The sequence below is a fragment of the Macrotis lagotis genome, chromosome X (assembly GCF_037893015.1).
Source record: "Macrotis lagotis isolate mMagLag1 chromosome X, bilby.v1.9.chrom.fasta, whole genome shotgun sequence".
NCBI lineage: Eukaryota > Metazoa > Chordata > Mammalia > Peramelemorphia > Peramelidae > Macrotis > Macrotis lagotis.
In genome coordinates, this window is record NC_133666.1 from 311,036,074 (window position 1) to 311,060,809 (window position 24,736).

Here is a 24,736-nt window from a genome sequence, read left to right on the forward strand (position 1 = left end):
TTAATTATGGATTCATCACAAACTAAGTGTGACTATGAGCAAGTCACTTAATATCTCAGCTTCAATTTCATTATTTATAAAATGGAGGTAATATTAGCTCCCCTTCCTCCCTCAGGGGCATGACAAGAATTAAAAGAGATAGGGCATTTAAAAGTTTAAGAGCTATCTAAAAGTAAGGGATTATTTTTTTTTTTACCTCCCCATACACTTGTTTTTCCCTCCAAATTGAGTCAAATAATATCTTTGGGCCCTAGAAGAAAGGTGGTAGAGCAGAAATGAGTTTTCAGCCTTTGGCTTTCTTGCTGGTTCCTGGGTCTGGAGTGATGGTCTTTACTAATTTCTGTTCTCATAAATCGTAGGAGTGAATCTGCCTTTGAGAAAGCCAATGTGGATGTGTTTCGTGTCAGAACCAACAATGTTGGTGCTATCTACAAAATCAGGTGAGGCTTCTTTTCTGGACTCTACTGGCTCCCTATTTTTTTTTTTCAGAATCAAATGCTGATTTCATCATTTAGCTTTGAAAATCCTTCACAACCTGGCCCCAGACTACCGTTCCAATGTACATTAACCTTTCTCCTTCCTACATGATAGAGTCTGACTAAACTGGCTTTCATTCTGTTCCTTACTTATCATGGTCTAGCTTCTGTATCTGTGTCTTTGCCCTTGCTATTCTGTTTCTGGTGCTCTCACTCCTGACCTCTTCCATTATCAAATTCTTCTCCTTCATAACTCAATTTAAGCTCGACCTTCTGTATGACACCCTTTCCCAGCTACAATTGCCCTCCCTCCCAAAACAACATTACATTTTTAAAAAAATTAATTTTTATATACTTGGAAATTTAATATGTTATCTACCCTGGGAAATGTTCGTTGAAGTCAGATTATTTTTTTTTAACTTTTATTTCCCCCCATCACTTAGCATCATAGGCCCTTAATAAACATTTGTTAATTGGTTGATTGATAGATTGACTTACTAAATATAGGGGAAAATTGACCTAGAACTTCTGTCAGAATTGAGAGCTTAAAATCCCAAGCAAAATTGGCATTCTGGGTTTTCTTATGGTAAGCCTTTAGTAGGAGAACTTTATACAAACTTTTCTTTGGAGTGTGAATGAACTGAAAAAGAGAGGAGAAGGAGGTTCTGTTTACCCTGATGATCAGAGAAGAACTCATAAAGGTTTCCTATTGCCTGTTGGGTTAAGTTCAAATGCCTTTGTTAGATACTGTTGCAGGACAGGCACACAGACTAGGTTTGGGGAGGAAAATCGAGTGTTATGGTCCATATGGTGATCCCAGAACCAGAAAGATTTAGAGCTGGAAAGGACCTTGGCCATTATCTAGAACAATCCCCAGTTTTATAGATAAGGAAACTGAGGGCCAGGGAGGAAAGGCTACTTGCCTAAAGGCACATAAAAGTAAGTAGTAAAAGGGAAGTTCAAACCCTACGATTTGAGGGCAACCAGAAGCCAATCTGTCTAAAGTATATCCCTTTGACTGAAAATGTCAAGAGATTATTTCCCTCCCTTAAAGCATCCTGTTTTGTTAAATGTAAATCTCTCTAAAAAGATTTATAGGAGGTACAAATCTGAAGGGTGAATGCTACTGAAAATCCTTTTCATCTTCCAGATCTGCCTCCCTTTTCTGACATCCTTCAGTTGTTCTCAGTAATTGGGCAGCTAGATGGCACAATGGATAGAGCACCAGTTCTAGAATCAGGAAGACTCATTTTTCTGAGTTCAAATCTGGCTTACTTACTTAACCCTGTTGATGACAGTTTCCTCATTTAAAGCAAGTTAAAGAAGGAAATGGTAAATCACTCTAGTATCTTTACAAGAAAGCCCCAACTGGGATCATGAAGAGTCAGACATGACTGAACATCAGTTGCTCTCTCTTCCTCCTTCTTCTTGTTATTTACTTACTATCTATCTGCTCTATTTTGTTAGTCTTTTTTCATGCTCCCTGAGGGCAGAAATTACTTCATTTTTTGTCTCTGTGTTCTCAGATCTTAGTGTCCTGTACAAGATTAGTAATTGTGCTATAGAAGAGTCAGAGGGCCTGGTTTTTGAGCCCTGATAATACCACTTATCAGCTATGGGGTTTCTATGAGCCTCAGTTTCTAATCTGTTCCCAAGAGGTTCCTGAGATCCTTCTCAACTCTAAACTTATGATCCCATTGTTAGTTGAACCAAATTTAGTTGAATGCTTTCTAAAAGTAAGGTTTCTGCCTAAAGCAGCTTCCAGAAGATAGAGACAACAATGAATTCACTTTGTGGAGAGGATGGTGGGGATGGATCTTCCACTAGGGAGGTTAGGTCTGGGTTGGTTATCATGGTGGAAAGTCAAGAAACTTGGGAGAGATGCTCCCAGAGACAAACTTCTATGACTTCAGTTTTGCAAAGTACTATGCTAGCAAGGCCCCAGAGACAAAAATGAAATAATTCCTGTTCTCAAGGAGTTTCCATATCACTGGGAAAAGGTGGCAGGTGTATGGTAGATAAGTCGATACACTTCTGTGAATTCATAGTGAGAACCTTACCTATGACCTGGTTGAACCATAAAAACTTATCTGATAAAAGAAATACCTGAGTCTGCTCTCCTATTTGACACTGTCTCTAATTTGGTTATTTGCTTCTACACTAGGATTGAACATGACAACACTGGGATGAATGCCAGTTGGTTTTTGGACAGGGTCATCCTGACGGACATAAAACGGCCCAACCTCAAGCTTTATTTCAACTGTACTAGTTGGCTGAGCAAAGTGGAGGGGGACCGTCAGTTGTGCCGGGACCTGTTGGCTAGCTTGACCCCTATGGATGTCCCCAGGTGTAAGTTCTGCTTGGGGAGTGGGCATGGGGAATGTCACTCTAGACAGACCAATCTTATATACAAGGTGTCTTTTTTCCTAACTGATCTACTCTCCTTGAATGACCTTCCCAACACTCTTTTTGACTTATAAGAAGTCTGCTTATCCTTCAAGGTCAAGTTCATGACTCATATACTCTAGGAAGATTATCTTGTTCACCTAACCCTCACAACTTTTTTTTTCCTTTAAATGGTGGTAGGGCCTAGGCATAGTGGTGCTGAGTCTGGAATCAAGAAGACTCATTTTCTTGATCTCAAATCTGACCACAGATACTCACAAGCTATGTGACCCTGGGCAAGTCACAATACTACCTCATTTGTAAAGTGAGCTGGAGAAGGAAAAGGCAAACCACTCCAGAATTCTTGCCAAGAAAACTTCAAATGGCATCACGAAGAGTCAGACACAATTGAAAAAATGCCTCAACAACTAGACTACTAAGAAGAAAGCAGTTGGTTTGGAATTAGGCAGACTTGAACTTGAATCCCTCCTCAGATACTTTCTAGCTGTGTGACCATGGGCAATCTACTTAACCTCTGAGCCTTTGCTTCCTCATCTACAAGATGGGGATAACAAGAAAAAGTACCTACCTACTGGAGTTGTCGGGAGAATCAAATGAAATTATATATCCACTTTGAAGACCAAGTAAAATCATAACACCATTTCCAAAGCTTTAAAGGACCTTTTATAAATATGAGATATTATCATTCCCTCTAAACTCCTTGGAATAGCACTCTAAGTAGAAATTCTTCATGTTTTTGGTGTGTGTATGTCATGGATACCTTTGTTAGTTGGGCGAACCTATGAACCATTTCTCAGAATCATGTTTTTAAATACATAAAATAAAACACACAGGAAGGAAACAAATTACAATGAAATACAGGTATAAAATATTTTTTTAAATTCATTAACCTCAGGTTAAGAAGCCCTGATTTAGAGCTTGTATGAACATTGCAAAGATATATAGTCTTTTCTCCTTTCCTCCTACCCAACCCCCACTTCACACCTTGAGCATCAAAAATATCATCACGTAGAAGCACAATGTTCAATCATGTGCTTTGTGATAGTTCTGTCATATTTGCAGAGCTTCAGGTTACTCATCTGCCAAAAAAAGGTAACATTTGAATAATGAACCTTAGAGCTTTGTCAAGAGTAAAATACATTGGATTTTAAAGAGTCCTATACATGTGAATTATTTCTACAGTTGTATTTGAATCATAGAGAAATGCACAAAGTATATAAAATCAAATATACAGGATAGAAAAGAAAAAGCAAAGATTTCTTCACCTTCTGGAAGAGTTTTTTGGAGTCAGAGGTTTGGTATTTGAATCCCATCTCTGTTCCTTCCTATCTTTGTGACCTTGGGCAAGCCATGGAATAACCTCCCTGTGCCCCTTTTCCTCATCAATAAATAAGGGAGTTGGACTAGAGACTTCTGTGGTACCTTATAGATTCAGGTCTATGACTCTCTGATATGATTTAGGTAACTATTTCATAATAACAGCCTCTTATGTTAGTCAAGACTATTTTGTATCTGCAGCTACAGTGTAAGCACCCTGAAGGTAGGTCCTTGGCTTCTTTTACAAACTTTATACCATTCTGTATTATTCTAATGCATAGTTGATAAATAAAAAAAGGAATCATAGAATAAAAAACAAGCAATAACAAAAACCAAATAATAACTAACAATAAGTTTTAGAAGGGACCTGAGGGATAATTTAATTCAACCTCAATCTAAATCATGAGCTCTTGATAAAAATCATCCATTGTTAAATCATGAGGTGCTCTATGGAAAGAAGCCAGTCCTCTTTTAGATAACTCTAATTGTGAGGTGTGCTTTTCCACAACTTCTCCCCATTGCTCCTGCATCTGTCCTCTTGAATCACCTAGAACAATTTCATTACTCTTCTGTATGAGAAGCCTTCAAATACCTGGAAGTAATGATTCTTATCATAGGTCTTCTCTTCTCCAGGATGAACCATTAATTGTTCCTGGTATGAGATCTTTTCTGGATCTCACCAATCTTGGTTATAATCTTACCAAAGTATTTTGGTTTCCTTATGTCCATCAAAGCATAATTTGACTTTTTAAACACTGATTACTTTTTTATTCTTTCTGTAAGATTGGTGTCCACTCTCATTTCATAATTTGGATGTCTTGAAGGAGAGGAAAAAGTGAAGTGATATTTCCAAGGTTATATACCAACAAAGGGATGGAGAAGATAGAACTATAACTGCTATCTTCTTAAGCCTGCCTTAGTACTCATTCTATAATAGCCCTGACGCTTGCTCTCCATCATGTTTGTCCTCCAAGCTGTTTATTATTTCATTTTTATCAGTATGAGGCACAAGTATATTAAAATAGTCATCTTTTATATTTTAAGATGAAAAATTCATTAAAGCTTGCATAATAAATCTATATTTTTCAAAATTTCCATAACTATATATACATAAACAGATATATGTATATAAATATATTTTTATTTCTAAGCAACACCCTTGTCCACAAGTAGAATTAATTATGTAACAACAGCAGGCAAGAAGATGATAAAAATAGTAGCAGAATCAATTTGCAGAGGGTAATTATTACAAATGTATTATATCATTATTATTATTAATAACTAGCCTTTATATATGCTTACTACGTGCTGAGTACCATGCTAAGTACTTTACAAATATGATCTCATTTGATCCTCACACAGTTATAGGAGGGAAGTGCTATTATTATTATTTTGTATTTGAGGAAATAGAGGTTAAGTGAACTTGCCCAAGGATCACACAGATAGTGTCAGAGGCTAGATAAGAGGATATCTTTATTACCTCCTGATAAACCTATATATATATATATATATATATATATATATATATATATATATATATATATATATATATATTTTAAATTTTTTTAGGTCTTTTCAAGGCAAATAGGGTTAAGTGGCTTGCCCAAGGCCACACAGCTAGGTAATTATTAAGTGTCTGAGACCGGATTTGAACCCAGGTACTCCTGACTCCAAGGCTGGTGCTTTATCCACTATGCCACCTAGCCATCTCTAAACCCATATTTTGTAAAAGGTTTCAGATGCTGCACTGTTGGTATAAAATTATATAACATAAACAACCATTTATCCATAGAAAGAAACAATTTCACTTTTAAAAACCCATGGCTTTCCATTTTAGAATATTTTATGCAAAAATGTATATACCATACAATTTGTTCTTTTATTAAAAGATGGAAGTGGTTTCCCCATGTTTTCCAAGGTTAATTTCTCTTATTTACTTTTTATGTTGCCAGTTGTTTATGTAGATAGCATTATTGCAAGCAATATCCATACAGTGGGCTGTGGATCTATTTACCACCATTAGGGCTAGCATGAAGTAAAATTGTGAAGCTGGTCAACTTTCTTTCATGTGTCTCATCTCACCTCCTTTTTTGTCTCTTGTCCTGCCTTTTGGCATCTAATTCCTCTCTTCCAACTAAGGTCTACAGGAGCCCTTGGTGTCTCATCTGTTTTTGTCAGAATAAAAGTATCTGACAACTTATTAGAGAAAGTGAATAGGTTCAGGGTTATTCCACTCCCAAAGGCACCTGCACTTTAAAAGAGGTATCCTGGAGAGCAGAGTGTCCTAATGTAAAGGAAAGAAATTATTGGGAGAAGGTAATAAATGTCTTGTTAAATGAATGTTGAATGTTATCTGCTAATGATAAAACTTAAAATTATGGACAATAATTGAATGGGCTAATAGAGCAGAAGATTATAACTTGAAAACTATGAGGAGATCAATTTCAAGATCAATTTAAAATTATCTAATTTTGTCTATGATGATGATGTTTGCCCTTCATTCTTGAAGAAAACCCTGATATCAGGAAGGTAATGCTTGATAAGAACATGAATTGCATGTTCTTGCATGCAATTGAGTGAGGGCATGATGTGCTCAGTCACCAGCCTCACTTTCTCCTCTGGAGTCATCTGGGTCCAGTGATCAGATATGAAGCAAGATGACTGGAGATGGTTCTTGAAGTGAGGCAATCAGGGTGACTTCCGCAAGGTCACACAGCTAGTAAATAATCAAGTGTCTGTGACCAAATTTAAACTTAGTTCCTCCAGACTCCAGGGCTGGTACTCTGTGCACTGTACCACTTAGCTGCTTATTAATTGGTTTTTCTAATTACATTTACCTTTAAGTGTCAATATGACAAATGTTTCATTTGCAAAGGGGAAGAAGTTAGATTCTTTAAAGATGGGTGAACTTGTCTTCCGTTCTTGGCAAGAATCTAGTACATTTATATTTGAAAATTTTCTTGTTATGTTTAGTTTTTATATTATATCATTGCTAAAGGTTTCCCTCCCCATTCCTCTAGCAAGGGATTCATATCTTGTTTCAAAGAACAAGAAAAGAGAAAAAACAGTTCAATAAAACTAACATGTCAATCAAGACTGACAGTATATATACTGTTCCTCACTCGCTCATCTCCAATCTTGGCAAAGAATGGAAAAAGGCACATTTTTTTGATCATTTCTTGGGTCCCGGATTTGATGAAGATGATGATGAAGATAATAATGAAGACAATTCCTTTTCCTCCTTGTTCTCCTCATCATCATTTACATAGCATTCACTATATTCTAGGGAGCATGAGAAGCACTTTTCAGTTATTTTGTCATTTGATCCTCACAACACTCCTATAAGGTAGATACTGTTATTCCTATCTAAGGGTGAGAAAACAGAGGCAAAGACTTGTCCAGGTCACACAGCTGGTGAGTTTTTGAGCTCAGATTCAAGCTCAGACCTTTCTGACTCCGGGTCCAGTGCTCTTTCTGCTTCTTCGAAGTTGGAGTTTCTCAGCCCTTAGATCTGCAGAATGCTATGACACTTGGATTTCAGTAGAGGGATTTGACAAAGTCTCTCATGGCAAAATAGTCCTTGGTTTGACTAAGAAGATTTTTGATGTCCCTTCCATCTCTTCAGTTTCTGCAGTTGAAAGTATTTTAGGCACTAAAATAAGTAGGTCTACCCAAGTCACAATACACATATTCCTCTTCATTTGTCTACCAACATGCTCAGGTTACCTCATCCTTAAAAAGCCCCACAACTTTCCCTTGACCTCAAGCTATCATCCTATCTCTCCTTTGCCTTCCCTAGTAAATCAGCAAAGAAGAGCCCTCAGATCACTCAGTGATTCTTTCCTCAATCCTTATTTGTTCCTTAATTCCCTGTAATCTGCCTTTTATTCCATTCACTCTACTGAGACTTCTCTCTCTAAATTCAACATTTGCCCAGAATCACTAAAAACCAGTGGCCTTTCTTCGACCCTTTCCTCCTTGACTTTTCTGCAAAATTTGACATTACTAACTACCTTGGCTTCCTCCATACTCTCTTCTCTGACTACCTTGCTCTGGTTCTCCCCATACCTATTGGACTAATCCTTCTCATCCCCTAGTTCTTTTCATTCATTCATCCTCTAAGCATGGCTGTTGATCTAGGATCAATTTCTGGTTCTCTTGGCTTCTTTTTTCATGCTTTATTCCTTCATATCTCATATACTTCTACAATGTCCTTGGGGTTTTTTAAAACATCTCTTACTGATGTCTGCTACACATGTATTTCTTTTCTTTTTTCTTTTTTTTTTGGTTTTTGCAAGGCAATGGGGTTAAGTGGCTTGCCCAAGGCCACACAGCTAGGTAATTATTAAGTGTCTGAGACCAGATTTGAACCAGGTACCCCTGACTCCAAGGCTGGTGCTTTATCCACTACGCCACCTAGCCGCTCCCTACACATGTATTTCTAACATTAACTTCCTCCCTGAGCTTCAGGACTGGACTGACAGCTGTCTGATAGATAATTCCACCTTAATGTTCCATCAACATTTCAAATTCAGCATATCCAAAACTGAGCACATTATCTCTTGTCCTAAGTCTATACCTCCTTTTAACTTCCCCTCCTTTCTGTTGGTGACATCCACCAGCTTCCCAATCACTAAAACTTGAAACTTTGAAGTATTTCCAGACTCTCTAAATACCTCTCATCCTCTGTCCATTCAGTTGTTAAATTCTGACCATTCTACTAATTCAGTATCTTGCAAATTCATCCCTTCCTCTGTTACTTCCACTGCCACCTCCTTAATTGATACTTTCATGAATTCTTGTCTCAGTTATTGTAAGAATCTCCTTCCTAATCTTCCCTGCCTGTAAGTGTAGGGGGTTTTAAAAAATCTGGGATTCATAGACCAGATTTCAGGGAATTTTTGAACTTAGATGTGAAAAATACTTCTTTATTTTTAAGTAATCTTTGGTTTGTAAACTGCTGTATTTATTGACTGCATTTAAAAATATAATTCTGAAAAAAGGTCTATAGGCTTTACCAAATTGCCAAAGGGGCAGTGTTAAGAAACCTTGCTCTAGTGTTTCTTGTCTTCAATCCATACTTTACACTGCCACTAGGGTCATCTTCCTATAGTACTAGTTATTTTCTACTCAAAAACCCTCAATTATTTACCTTTACCCAACAGTTACAATACAAATTTTCTAGCCTGATATTCAAAGCCTTAAAAGAATTGACTCCAATCTCTCCTAACTTAATTCATAGTAGTTGCCTTTGCACATGCAACACAACAGCCAAATGGAATCATTTATTGCCCTATGCCACCTTCCCGCTTTTGCAAATACAAATGACTTGGGTTGACGCAGTCAGGGTCTTCTACTACCTGACTTCATCTTATCTTTCCAACCTTACTTCATGAACCTCCCCTTTATACTTCTGTGTCTAGCCAAGCTGGACTGCTTCTTTGTGCTCCAAACAGTTTTGTCTTATCTTGCCTTAGCACTGTTGTAAAGTGATCCCCCAAACTTGGAAAGGATTCTCTACCCATCTCCATCTTCTGATCATTTTTCCCAATTTCAAAGCCTTACCAGTTACTTCTTTTGCCAAACAGGCTTCCTCCTTGAGTGTCCCAGGTCATCCTTGCATTGACTTCTTTGCTAAACCACATTCAGTAATGTTCTGGAAACAGCACCTTTTGGCAGAGCTGGTTGTTAAATTTTCAGTGGGAACATTTAAACCTTAGAAATCGGCAAATACTACCCATCTGGGCTTGTTTTCTCATTTTGTTATTTGCCTAGATTTAAAGTGATTGAAAGAATGTTAGTAAAGCAGATCAAATGGAAACATGTGGTGGGGGTATTTATCTTGCTTTCTTTCTGAGAGCTGGTTGTTAAACCTTTACCAGCATACCAGTGTTCCCATCTTTCCTATCAGAATGAAAATTTCTTGTCATTGTTCATATTTGTAACCGCAGTATCCTTAATATGGTGTTCTTCATCTATTAAAATATTGTTATTAATAAATATTTGTTCATTTGAATTGAATTGAATTGAAGATTGCTAGTATACATCTGTGAGTGATACTGACTGGCTATACCAAATTAAAAGAATTACAGGCCAGACACTTCCTAACTAAAGGCCTAAGGGGTGAAAGGAAACAGATGGAAATCCTTCAGCTCTCTTGCCACCCCTACTTCCTCTCTCACCCATGCATACAAATATCATGTTTGTTGGTACCTCACAGTTTCTATCCAAGTGCCAGCTCCATGAGGTCTGGGGCAGGGTTTGTTCAATAAATAATAAGGGAGGGGGAGGTTATTGAGTTAATTATGTTCAGGTGAGGTTAATGTATCTGGCAATCACCCAGCCTCGCCCCAAAGACAAAGTGATATGTAATATCTGTAACCTGAACCTCAAATAGTCTCAATCCAGTTGGAAATGAAAACTGAGACTGTAGGTTCCCCTAAAGGCCTCCAATGAAAGGGAACTCTCATATATCTTTACCAAATTCAAGGAATAACCTATTTCATATGCAGAGAAAGCAGTTGCTTCTAGGTAAGATTTGAGAGAGAAATAAGGTCTTCCTGGTCAAAAATCTCTCTCCTACTGGTCCCTAACTTTCCATTATTGAAATTTTCATTTCTTCAGGTAAGTACCTGTTAGTTCCAGGGGCCTATCAAGTTCTCACTTAAATGCCACTGGGAAGAGTGACATATTAAATCTCATGGAATAAATGACTTTCCACTTTCTTCAGTTATGAGACCTGAGGAAAACAAAGAGCATTGAGCATCAGGGCTGGAGGAGGTTAGGGAAACATAAAGAGTATAAGAAAAACCACAGAAAGAGGAGATAAGGAATATTGAATTTTTATCAAATTTGTATTTTAATTTTCCCTTATTTTTATTATTTTTTGAATTTACATCACTTTCATCTCTGAATACATCCCTCTCCTATTCAGCAAACCTCTTGTAACTAAGATAAAAAAGAAAATAGAAAGTTTAACAAAATCAAACAAGACATCAACTGTGTCTGATAAGTAAATGCAACATTTTATACTCTAGTCCCTTGTTTCTGCAGTGAAACTGGTTTTTTTTTTTTCAATTTTTCCTCTAGTGTCTGGGTCATAATTATGGAACTTTTAGTTTCTTTATCTTATTACTTTCATTGTTAGTCATTATATTCATTTTGTGATCTTTGCTTTCTCAGTTTATACCAGTGCATTTCCTGTGTTCTCTGAATTCTTCATATTTTTCATTTTTGGGTGTAATATTATTCAATTATGTTCATGCACTACAATTGGTTAAGCCATTCCTCAATCAAAGGACATGTACTCCAAAATTTTGTAATGAATATTTTGGAATATTTGTGAACTTTCTTTTTTTGTCTTTGAACTCCTTGGGGTATATAAACCTAGCTGTGAAACTCTGGATCAAAGAGCATCGATATTTTAATCACTTTCTCAATATAATTCCAAATTGCTTTCCAGAATGGTTGGACCAATTCATAGCTCCACCAACAGTGTATTGGGTGCATCTTTCTGTAGTCCCTCCAACTTTGGCTATTTCCATTTATTTTCATCTTTGTCAATTTTCTGGGTGTGAGGTGAGACCTCAAAGCTATTTTAATTTGCACCAAACTTTACATATTCAAGTTGAGATTTGCCATTATTCTAAACAGCTGGGAAAATCAAGCTGTCCAGGAGAATGAAAGAAAGCAGGCAGGAGGCCAATGGAAATTTAGCAACTCCTTCTGCCTTGTGTTTTTTTTTAATGTTTGTCTTCCTTAGGGATCCATGCCTGAGAGTGGGAAAAGGAAACACTGAGAAGTTGGTCCCAGATAGATACCACTATTCTCTGAGGATTCCTATAGGATGGGGGAGAAAGGAGAGACAGAGGTCAGGAAGTATCTGAAGCAGTACTGAATAATATGAGGGGTCATTGCAAAATATGGAAGCTGGGAAATAAAGAGAATAGAAATAATGATAGCTTATGTTTCTTTGTGGCTCAGATCTGTGATTTTCTTTCCTTTTAAAGAGCACCACAATGAGGAGATCCCTTCTACTAAGCAGTTCAGCAACTGTTCATTCATTTAAAATGGAAGTATCATAGATTTAAAGATAAAAAAGACTTAAAAAGCAACCTAGTCCAGCCCTTTCTCTTTATAGTGGGGGGAAATGAAAGTCTTAAGAAATGTAGTAACTTTCTAAAAGGTACACAATTAGTAAATAGCTGAAACAGGATTTAAATCCAAATATTTTGATTCATCTAATGACCCACCAGAGATCAAATAACTTGGCTAGGGTCACATAGCCAGTATGTACCAGAGATGGAACTTGACCCCCAGTTGCTTTGACTTTTGTGAGACTGAACTAAAAGTATTTTTGGATAGGCGGCACTCCACCGATCCATTGTCTCACCTGATCCTCACAACAATTATTCTTGTTTGACTGATGAGGAACCTGGGGCCAAGGGAAGTTGGAAAGTTCCTCACCCCTCATGTCAAGTCAGGGATAGAGCTTGGACAATAGTTCCACTCTCCTGACTCCTTGTCTTTCCACTGCCCTGAATAGATGGGTCTCGCCTCATCTCTTTTAGACAATCTGGCTATAATTTCCACCAGCTGTTAGAGGTCAAGAATGACACCTCATTACTTTTTTAGTACTTGAAGAGAATATCTAGAAGGAGTTGCCAAGAATGAAACCAGACTCAATTGCCTGCCTGATCAAAATGGGGTGGCTGGACCGTAATTAATGACATTTACATGTGAGTCATAAACTTTTTACAGTTTCCCTGTGACTTGTTTTTAGAGGGACCATCCGGAGAAACAATCCACTTCCTGACTGGCAGCTGCCAGCTGTGCTGGTGGGAAGCCCACCCAAGCAGAGGCCAATGGGATTGAGGTGGAGGAATGGGGGTGGGAGGGTAGTTAGCAGTTTTGTCCACTGCTCTTGCCACTTTTCAAATGGTCTCTTGGGGGTGAATAAACCCAGGGCTCCTCCAGCTGCTATTAGTTTTCTGAAGAGGATTGATGCCCCAGGTATTAGAGATGGGCCCTCATCTGGCCACAGGCTTAGCTTCCCAGAGCCCATAGTGTTTTTGTATTGGTCCTTGACTTTCTAAGTTTAGTGGAACTGTTGGTCTCCTCTCACTTGCCTTGCCTTTCCTATTTCCCCTCACCCTCTCAGCTAGTTGAATAAAGGAGTACATGGTATATATATATATATATATATATATATATATATATATATATGTATGTATATATGTATATATGTATATATGTATATGTATATATATTACACAAATGCATCATGTAGCTCTATTTGGGATTAGAATTAAATTCTGATTAAGTCAGTAGTGACCCTTATCCTGATAGAATTCCATTGGGTCGTGAGCTAGTTACAGCTGGCTATTTTGAAGTTGGGGAAAGGACCCTTAATAGATGCCCCCTTTCTCTTTCAGAGCAGCTAGATGGCTCAGTGGATAGAGTACTCAGTCTGGAGTTAAGAAGGCTCATCATAGTGAATTCATATCTGATCTCAGATACTTAGCTGTATCACTTTGGACAAGTCAATTAACCCTGTTTACCTTTCTTGAACAAGGAAATGGTAAACCACTAGAACATTTTTGTCAAGAAGACCCCAAAATGGAGTCGAAAAGAGCTGGGTATGATTGAAGTGACTTGACAACAACTTTTTTCTTTTAAACCTCTCCACAATCTTTTCTACCTCCATCTGACCCTCCCCACACCTCTCAATATTCCAACCCTCACTTCCCCTGGGATCCCCAGCTTGTATTCTACTCCAGCAGGAGTTTGCTATCATTTGGTCCTATGGTTGGAAAAGTAAACTGATAAAGTTAATTCCTAATAAGTGGTTATAAGGAAATAAAGGAAAAGGAAAAAATAGCAGAACTTCCAGAAATTACTTCATCTGTGCTTCTTGCTGTCTAATGGGTCAGTACTGGAGATCTGCCTGGAAGTAACTCTTTCTCTTTCTTTAGCAACTATCATTCCAGATCTCCATCTGAGAGTTAGGGAAAAGAGAACTCATTGGCTCTGGGTTCAGAGGGTCTCAGTTCAAATCATGCCTCTGATACAACTTGTATGACAAGTTACTTAACCTTCCTAGGCCTGTTTTCTAGAATTGCTAGGATTATAATATTGTCCCTAGAAAAGGGTTGAACTTCTCAAAAAATATCTTTTCTGAATGACTTAAATAAAAGTAAATTAAAATAACATATAAAAGTATATACTTGATGCATTTAAAGCCTATAAAACATCCTATTTTAAAAATATAGTGGAAAGAGGCACAGTGCTTAGGATCAGAAGAGTTAGATTCAAGTCTTAACTCAGGTAAATTACTCACATGAGTCTGGACAAGTTATTTATTCAGATGAAAATGGGGCTAATATTTGCAACCATCTCTCTACCTTATAAGATTTTTTTAAGGAAAACATTCAAAACTAGATAGAAATGTAAGCCTTTTATGATATTATTGCAGTATCATCTGGTTCATGTAGCTTACCCTTATTCTTACTCCTAGGTCATGCTCTGATCTTTGTGCAGATCCCTTGGCACTTTTCTACACAGAGGTCAATAGCCTATGTACATTCACTAGCATTCACTATTTGCATTCATTCTCTGCTTATGTGAAGCTTCCTTGCCAATGGTAAAGAATACTGGATTAGGAATTTTGGCTCTGCCACTTACCAGCTGTGGGATCAGTAATAATTTACTTTCTGAGCTTCAATTTCCTCATTTGCACAATGAGGGCAGGACAGAGGATCTCTAAGGTCCTTTCTGACAATAACATTTCTACATACATCACCTTTTTTCTAACTAGAATCTCTGTCCATTTGAGACCTTTTCCAGGTGACAGTGGCTTGATCATTAGGTGCTGAGGGTTCACTTTAACAACCATTACTCAGGACCAATGACATTTGATTTATGTTTTTAAAATTCTCACCCTCTGTTTCATTTCCCAACAGCTTTCAGCTTTTACACTGAGGGCCCTTTAGTCATTGCAAAACTGAGATAATAGACATGCCCTGAAACCAGTGATATTTCTTACTCTCCTCCTCCTCCTCCTCCTCCTCCTCTCCCTCCTTCCTGCTCTCTGAAGCAAGTGGACTATGGGTAATCCCTTTCCTACAGGACAGCACTTGAAATACTTGAATGGAGTCAGCATATCCTTTTAGATATTCTCTTTTCCAGGCAGAATACTCCCAGGTCCTTCAGATGGCATGATGTTGAGGTCTTTTGTTACTTTGGTCACCCTCTTTAGGAAGTTCTCCAGCTTCTTAACATCTCTTTTTAACATCCTCTTCCATCTCCTTCTGCTTCTGTTTCTGCTTCTGCTTCTGCTTCTGCTTCTGCTTTTCTTTTCCACTCTCAAGTTTTCTCTTTTTCTCTCATTCTCTCTCCCATCCTGTTTACCTGCTTCTGTATGGTTCTTAATTTACACTCAACAGTTTATTGGCTTTTCTTCCCTCAACTATAAGCACTCACATTCATTTTTAAAAAGTTTTATTGATGCTCTTCAGTTTTACTGTCACAATTGTTGCCCAATATATTCTCTCTCCATTGAATCCTTCCTTGCTACCAAAGAAAACAATTAAGTAAAACCACCTAGTAAAACAATGTGCCTACAATATTTTCCTCTTGTAGTCAATATCTCTTTATTAAGAGGAGCAAAATGTGTTTCATTATTTGTATTCCACTAGCCCAAGATTGGTTATTGCAACTCAACTAAGTTCAGCTGCCATTAAATGTTGTTTTCATTCACATTATTGTAGGTATTGTTCATATTGTCCTGGTTGTGCTTTCTTCACTCTGTATCAGTTTATGAAAGTCTTCTGGATTGATAACATTAACATTCTATTCCATTCCATTCCATTTATAAGCTCAACTTGCTTAGTATTTTAACAATTAGAACCAATCATATTTTTCATCTTTGTTTTCACAAAAATCAGATATTTCAGAACTGGAAGAAAATTTTTGAAGTCATCAGGTCCAACCCGATTGGACTTGAATGAGAATTCCATCTACAACATACCCAACATGCAGTCATCCAGTATCTTCTTAAAGATGTCCAGGGAGGGATAGCCCTCGCCCTCCTGAGATAGTCCATATCGTTTTAGGATAGCTCAAATTGTCAAGAAGTTTTTCCTTACACTGAACCAAAATCTGAATCTTTGTAGATTCCACTTTGTGTCCCTCTTTCTTCTCTCTGAAGTCAAATAAACTATGGCTAATCCCTTTCCTACATAACAGCTCTTGAAATATTTGAATACAGTCAGCATATCCTCTTTGGTCAGAGATCCTTCAGATGGCATGATCTTGAGGACTTTTGTTACTTTGGTCACCTTCTTCAGGAAGCTCTTCACCTTCTTAACATCCTTCCTTGAGTTTAATTATAGATTTAAATATCACACTCCAGATGTAACCTTACCAGAGGTACCATAGTACTTTCCTCCCCGTAACCTGGACAAGGGCTCTTTTAATGCAGGCTAGTATCACAGGTTTTCAGGGCCCATATCACATTGCTGATTCATGCTTAGCTACCAGTCCATGAATGATCTAAAATCTTTTTCACAAAAAATATCATTTAATCATATTTCCATTACTTGATGGTGATTTTTTGCAACCCACATTTATCCTGTTAAATTTCAGATTATTAGAATCCATCCAATATTCTAACTTATTGAGGTCTTTAATAGAATGTAAAGTATGTGAAGATTGGGACTGTTTTGTTCTTGTCTTTGTAACCCTAGCAATTCAATGTCTGACATATTTTAGGTACTTTATAAATGTTTGTTGAATGAATGAATCCTAACTTTGTCCTCCAATTGCAAATATGGTAAGTATATCATTTTATGCCTTTATCAGATTTTCTTACTAAAAAAGGGAAATAGATAAGAGTCAAGGACAGATAAGAGACAAGGAAATGAATGGATTCCTGAGTCTCCATATTCATGAGTTCAAATCTGGGCTTGGACCCTGGGCAAGTCACTTAACCCTGTTGGCCTCAGTTTCCTCATCTATAAAATAAACTGGAGAAGGAAATGGTAACAACCCTAGTATCTTTGCCAGGACAACACCAACTGGGGTGATGAAGAGTCAGATACAACTTAAATGACTCAACAACAAAAATACTATTATCTTTCTATCTTGTCCATAGAAACAATAGCATGAGAACCTCTTAAAAGCGATTTTCTTGAAACTGAGATGGACCATGTCTATAACTTTCCCTTGATCTACTAGTCTTATAAACCTGTCAAAAGGAAATATTTTAGTTTTGTATTACCTGTTCTTAATGAAGGCATTCTGCTGATTCTTTGTGATTATTGCTCTACTTTCTTTATGTTTTCTGATCACGTTTTAATATGTTCTAGAATTTGTAAGGAGTTGAAGTCAGTCTTAGTTCCTTTCAAAAAATCCACTTTGGAATTTTATAATGCTACAAATACTTTATCCAGTATTGATAGTGTACAATTTTGACTCACAGGTTACTGTATTTTACTGGCTAATAATGTCACATGGTGTGGCCCCCTCCCAGGAGAATTTGCAATTTTGCTGCAAGCTCTGGTGGTCCCTTGATTCCTTTCCAGTCTTCTTAAACTTTATGCCCCTCCATGCTCCCTGAGACCCCTGTAGAGTAGCCACCTCATCATTCCTTATACTTAGCATTTCATCCTCTGACTCTGTCTTTGAACTGGCCACTTCCATGCTTAGGATGTTCTCTCTCCTCATCGTCCCCTTGTAACATCCTTCATGATTTGAAAATCTTATATTCTATAGGAGGTCTTTCTTGGTCTTTCCTCACCACTAGTATCTTCCTTCTCAAATTGCCCTCCATTTACTTGGTATATATCTCAATGTACCTGGTTACTTGCAAGTTCTCTCCAATTGGAATGTGAGCTCCTTGAGGGTATGAAAAATGTATATGCCTTTATTTGTATCCCAAAAATTTAATATGGGTTTTGATACATAATAATTAATACATTATTGACTGGCTTATTGACTGACTCATTCTGTGATCCTTCCTTTGTACATATTCCTTTTTGCCAATATCCCTTTTAATATGTGTCAAGAACTAAAAATGAACATATTACAGATATAGTCTATACATATTCCAGACATAGTCTCAGAGTCACATGTTATTATCACTGCCCCACTTTTGAAGTTTCCACTTGAAGAGATACATTTCCAAAATGGAACTCAACATTTTAGAGTTCCCTTATATCGCCTTTGTCTCATAACTATTAAGAACACCTTCCTTTTCTCAGTCACCTAGGTTTAAACTCTTTCCCACTCTTCCCCTTATTCAGTCAGTTGCTAAGTCACATCAGTTCTACCCCTGCAGTATCTGTCAAAGTCCTTCCCTCATTTCTATGACCACTGGCACCAACCCAGGCTGGGCTGTCATTGCCCTTCACCTAGACTCTAGCATTAGCACCAAATGCTCTCCTTGCCAAGTTTTTCTCTCTGTACTACAATCTATCTTACATAGTGCTGCCAGAGTAATCTGCCTAATGCACAATTCTCATCTTGTCATTGTTCTCAAAAGCTTTCAGTGATCCTTCCATAATGTGTAAAGCTCTTCAGCCCAGCATTCTGGACCTTCCAGAGTCTGGCTTGAACCTATCTTTTCAGTTTTATTTGTCACTCCTCCCCATCACATACTCCATTATATTGCCAGACTGGTTCTGTAGCTTTCCAAACTGATTCCACTCTCTTGTTGCCATGCCTCTTATCATCAATTTATATGACCCACACAAAACAGACATTATTATGTTAGAGATTTTAATTGTGCCTGGAATGCACTCTGCCCATCACTGCCTATGACAATCCTTCAAGGCTCAGATCAGACTTCTTCCTTCCATAGGACACCTAACACAGCCCTTGCACTTGGTGGTTTCAGACCTGTGATTTCATCAGTATGGGAAACTCCTGGTGTGGAAATGATTTTATCAATTCAGATCAACAAGTCTTCTATAACTTACAGTCTTAGAGATTTATTTGGCACAAAAAGAGATTAAAAGATCTGCCTCTGGCAGATATTTCATCATTTAAAAAGGCAGAAATGAATATTAATGAAGACTACAATTTTATTTGCTTTTTTTAAAAGCAGCCTTGTCACCTGTTAACTTTTATTGATATTGTTTTCAAGTACTTAGATCCTTTTCTTTTTCAAATAAATGGCTATCTTTTCATATCTCCCTTATTCTACACATGTACAATTAATTATTTTAGTTTTTATTTGGAACTTTACAGTAATTTCTACTTAATTTAATTTCATTGGTTTTGAACCCTTGTTCTCTTACCATCATATTTTCTATCTCTTTCACCTTTTTCTTTCTGCATATTTGATAAGGACATATTGTAGGTCCTCATAGAAACTTTGAATAAAACAATTTGACTAGGACAGGACCAAACTGAGTACTATGTTATTATGAACCTAGATTGACACCAAACTATAGATAAAGCTACCCAGAGGCAGCTAGGTGGCACAGAGACTAGACCATCAGTCTTGGAGTGAGGAGAACCTGAGTTCAAATCCAGCTTCAGACACCTGAGTAAGTCACTTAACCCTGATTGCCTCAGGAAAAAAAAGAAAAAAGAAAGTAACAGTCTTCTTTTCTATGTTTTGTCCACAAAGCTATTGTAAGATATCCTTGCAAATACTTTGCTAAAATCTAGATAGAATGTATCTGGATTTGTAACTGAAAGGCATTCTATAGCTGTGTTATTGCTGTTATGTCTATAGTATTCCATTGATTTATTAGTCAGTCAGCAAGCATTTATTAAGTACTTTCTGATTCATATTGGCCAAACATCATTAATTACCTATTATGTATCAGATGGCATAGTATATATAGATGGTATAGTAGATATAGATGGTATAGTAGATAGAAGACAGGAAGATCTGAGCTTGAGTTTGGCCTCAGATACTTACTGGATGTGTGACTTTGGGCAAGTCACTTAACCCTGCTTAACTCAGTGTCTTCATCTAAAAGATGAACTGGAGAAGGAAATGACAAAGCACTGTAGTATCTTTGTCAAGAAAACCCCATGGACAGTATTGGTGTGTTATAGTAAGGAAAAGTTGGAAACAACTGAATAACTGAACAATAAAAACAAAGCATGAACATAGAACTTTAAGGTTTGCAAAGTGTTTTCCAAATGCTCCAATCAACTGATCCTTCCCTTCTTTATTTTGTTTTTCTTTTTTGTCCCTTTAGTTAAAGAAGGCCTTTTGGTTTTATTCACAATTTAATCACAATATTCCACTCTCTCATATTTATCCTTGATTACCTGTCCTGGCTTCCATCTTTGTATGATCTCTTCTGAAATGTGTTCATTAAAGTCTTCCTACATAATCACATCAATCTTTTTAGAAACTTCTCACTTTTGTTCTTTATTGGCTTCCTCTCTAATTATATCACCAACATTTTGTTATTGGGAGTCTCTTTTTTCCTCTTGAGATGACTTCCCTTTAAGTTTCATTCTCAGTTAATGGAAAAAGCATTTCTTTCAACTTCCTGAAGTCATAAAATGATGGGATGACTATTATATTGGGGGGGGGGGTCAATTCAAGATTTTGATCCTAGCTTTTCCACTAATTAGCTGTATGACCTGGGGTGGGGTGGGGTAAAGTGGAGGAGTTCTCATTTCTTTCACCTATAAAATGAGGTTAGACAAGATGAATTCTAAAGTCTCTCCAAAGGTTTAATATTCAATGATTCTTTTGAAAGACTAGGATACCTATCAGAATATGCTCAGTGTCCCCCTTGTTGACCTCTACAAACTCTTAAGATGGCATCATCACTTTTTTATTTTAAATTCTTATTTATTTAAGGCAATAGGATTAAGTGACTTGCCCAAGATCACAAAGCTAGGCAATTATTAAGTGTCTGAGACCACATTTGAACTCAAATCCTCCTGATTCCAGGGCCAGTATGCTATCCATTATGCCACCTAGCTGCCCCCTCATCACTTTTTCCCAAAACTCTTTCCATTTCACCACTTCCTTCCTATTGGTCACAATGGGTTCCAGAATAGGAGTTCCTTTGTTTGCTTCTTTTGCCTCCTGAAGAATGGTGTTGATAGCAAAGCAAGTCAACATGTTGTCTTCTTTTTGCTGATATATATACCACTAGAATATATCTTGATAGTAAAAAGAGCCCATCACAACCATATTTCTTCTCTGTATCAGGTTTAGAGCAAATATCCAGAATATTATTGTTCCAGCTTGTTGGATGGTCTATAGAATTATAGTATAGAGTATATATTTTATTATAGAATTTAGTATAGAGTAGTGTAGAGCCACAATTTTATTATTTGTTTTTTTCTTCTTTTATCCCATCAGGATGCTTCTTGTATTCTGCAAAGTTTGAAGCATTCCACTCTAGATATTGTATATTCTAAAAGTCATGAGAAGGGATTGGAAAAGTAAATGGGTTAATCAGGTAATAAGATGAAGAAATAACAAATGGATACCCCAAATGCTTCAGCGTATACCCCAAGACATGAAAGGAATAAGAAGAATCTTTCTAGTGGCTAGAGAGTTGACCTCAGAGTAAGAAATCTATATACTGGTCCTGAGACCCTGATTAGGCATGCTAGGCAGCTCTGTAAGAACAGTTGCTCTATGGTATTGCTAGAGTTTCCCTATATTGATGAAATCACAGATACAGACAACTTTTCCACCCCCAATTCTTTTCTTTAGTACATAGACCTCTGAAACTGACTATTATAATTCCTAGCAATTTTCTCCCATGGATTATTGGACTGTGCTGCCACTCATCTATTTATTTGTTTGTTTATTTTTGCAAGGCAATGGGGTTAAGTGACTTGTCCAAGGCTACACAGCTAGGCAATTATTAAGCATCAGAGGCCAGATTTGAACTCAGGTACTCCTGACTCCAGGGTTGGTGCTCTATCCACTGAACCACCTAGCTGCCCCTGATACTCATTTTTGATCATAACTTTTGCTCTCAATATCTGGTTTCATATTTTTGTGAAAGTAATTTTATAGCACACACACACACACACACACACACACACACACGCACGCACACACACACATACCTGAAATGCTTTCAAATTCTATCTAGTTCTTATTTCATCTTCTCCAATATTAGATTACAATAATCTTTTTCCTTTGAACTTCTACTTTACTTTGTGACTTGCAATCTTATACTTGATTCTTACTCTGCTGAATTTGTGATCTCATTGATGTGGGCACTCTTTCCATTAGTGCTGATAGCAATCCATCCATGCTTCATTTAGCTAGAACAAATACTCCGCAATTTATAATCTCATTTTGTGTGTTTTTTGATCCACTTCTGGATGCTATTTACACTGTGCTAAGTCGACTTCTTGATATTCTTCTCTCTGCTTGACTCTCACCTCCCTTCTCCCATTCTATTATAATCTTCCTCTCTTTGAGATCAATGCCATGAATATCTTCAAAGTTGTGACACCTCTAAGACATACTCATTTCCTTCATATTTGGTAAGATTTAAATATATCTTTTTTCAGTAAATGTATATGAGTCTTGCTTTTCCAACCAGATTGGCACTTTGTTTGCAGGGCCACATCTTTTCAGGTGCTTGTCTTTACCAGGATATCTACTGTTAGGTTGGCTATATAGTGAATGATCTGTAAGTTCTTTTTGACTTGTCCAGTTGGGAATTAGGGGCATACATGAGCAATCATTCCAGAAATACTATTAAGTCACTAATATATTTCAGGATATGCTAATTACTGAGATTATAAAGTCAAAAATAGTCCCTGCCCCCAAGGACCTTAAATTCTTAAATTCTATAGGAGGAAATGAGTACATATAGGTATATAGAACATATATATACATATATATATATATATATATATATATATATATATATATATATATGAACATATATATGGGGAGGAAGAGGAGAGACTAGGAAGGCTTCATGTGTGAGACAGTCTTTTAGCTGAGCTTTGAAAGAAATTAGGGATTCTAAGGAATAGAAATGTGGAAGGATTATTGCAGGTATGGAGGAATGCCTGTACAAAGGTGTGAGATAGGAGAGGAGATGATGGTGCTACAAACACCAAGATCAGTTTTACTGGTCCAAAGAATGTATAGTTAGTACTGAACCATAAGGCTAGAAGGGTAGATCGGAGCCGGCTTGGGAAGGGCTCTCAGTGACGGGATTCTAGAGGTAACAGGGAGTTTATTGAGCAGAGGAGTGAAGAGGTCAGACCAGTGCTATAGAAATATCACTTTGGCTGCATGAATTGGAGAGGGGAGATAGTTGAGACTGGGAGATCAATCAGGAGGTGTTTCAGTAATTCAAATAAGAGGTGATGATAGAGGACTGAAATAGGTAGGGACTCTTTTGGTGAGTGGAGGAGACATGCAAAAATTATATTATAGAGTAAGAATTGATAAGACTTGGGAACTGAGGGATATGGAGGGTAAGGGTATCTGACAAGTAATAATAAGAAATAAATGAAGGAGGTTTGTTGTGGGCAATCACTTTGGGGAAGAATGTGGCAAGGGGTGAGGTAGGGTGGTGGAATGAGATGGGCATTTGAGTGTTGGTTTTCTAGCTGAGTGGTTCTTCTCTTTTACTTAGTTTAGGAATGAAGGCAAATTTCTTCCTTTGAGAGATTTTTTAACCTCTCTAGACCTCAGATACCTCATTTATAAAATGAAACTAGTTAAATCGGAAGCTTTTTTTAGTGTCCCTTGAAGCTTGAAAATTATATGATTCTATGTGATCTCAGAGGAGCATGACCATAGTCATCCTCCCTACAGTTGAAAGGGTATGGGGGTAGGGGAGAGAAAGAAGACATGGAGAAACTGCTTCAGACAATCCCAGTTTGACAGAGAAGGAGACAAAGCAAACGGCTTATTAAAGACTTGCCAATTGTACCCTGGAGTTTGGAATCCCAGTCTGATGCTCTCTCTCCTCCCTTCTGGCAAATCATGCACCCTAAGCCTAAAGCTTCCCACCTTGTATACCCTCCTACCCAGAAAAGAGCTGAGACCCTCACGTGGCTTAAATTAGCACTGAACACAGACCATTCCATGTTCAGAGAACCCTGCCAACTTGGCGTCTGAGGGGGCTCCCAGAGCCAAAAGCTTCTCTCCAGCTGGCCCCGGGCTGTTCACACCCCAGGCTTGTTAGAATTTGGGCACAATGGCTTATAAATGTCACAGACACCAGGCTGTATCAAAAGACCTACTAGGTCATTTGCATTGAGCAGGGCCTGGGCTATGAGGACAGTAGCAGCCAGGGTACTCCCAGGTGCCACATCTCCTCCTCCTACCACCCCAGGAAGTCTCTGCTATTTTAATCTGTGAGAACCCTTTCTCTGAATTGGGTTTCACCTTCTCAAGGGATTAATAATGAAGATGACCATGGTCGCCTCTAACTCAACTTCAAGAGGTTACTGGGCAGTCAACAGTCCTTTAGACAGCCCAGGGAATTTTGTGCTGCCTTGTTGATGAATTAATTGCCTCATTGGGTCTGGGAGAAAGGGGAAAAAACAACTTGGGGTAGGAA

General features: G+C 37.6%; 1 protein-coding gene across 3 annotated transcripts in view; it reads left to right on the top strand.

Moving 5' to 3' along the window:
• LOXHD1 (lipoxygenase homology PLAT domains 1) overlaps positions 1–24,736 on the top strand; it is a 266,512-nt gene that overhangs the window by 36,241 nt on the left and 205,535 nt on the right. For all 3 annotated transcript variants that reach the window (XM_074203499.1, XM_074203500.1, XM_074203501.1), the window contains exons 3-4: positions 360–440; positions 2,641–2,825. In XM_074203499.1, the coding sequence (XP_074059600.1) occupies positions 360–440; positions 2,641–2,825 (266 nt within the window). The remainder of the gene's footprint in view (positions 1–359; positions 441–2,640; positions 2,826–24,736) is intronic.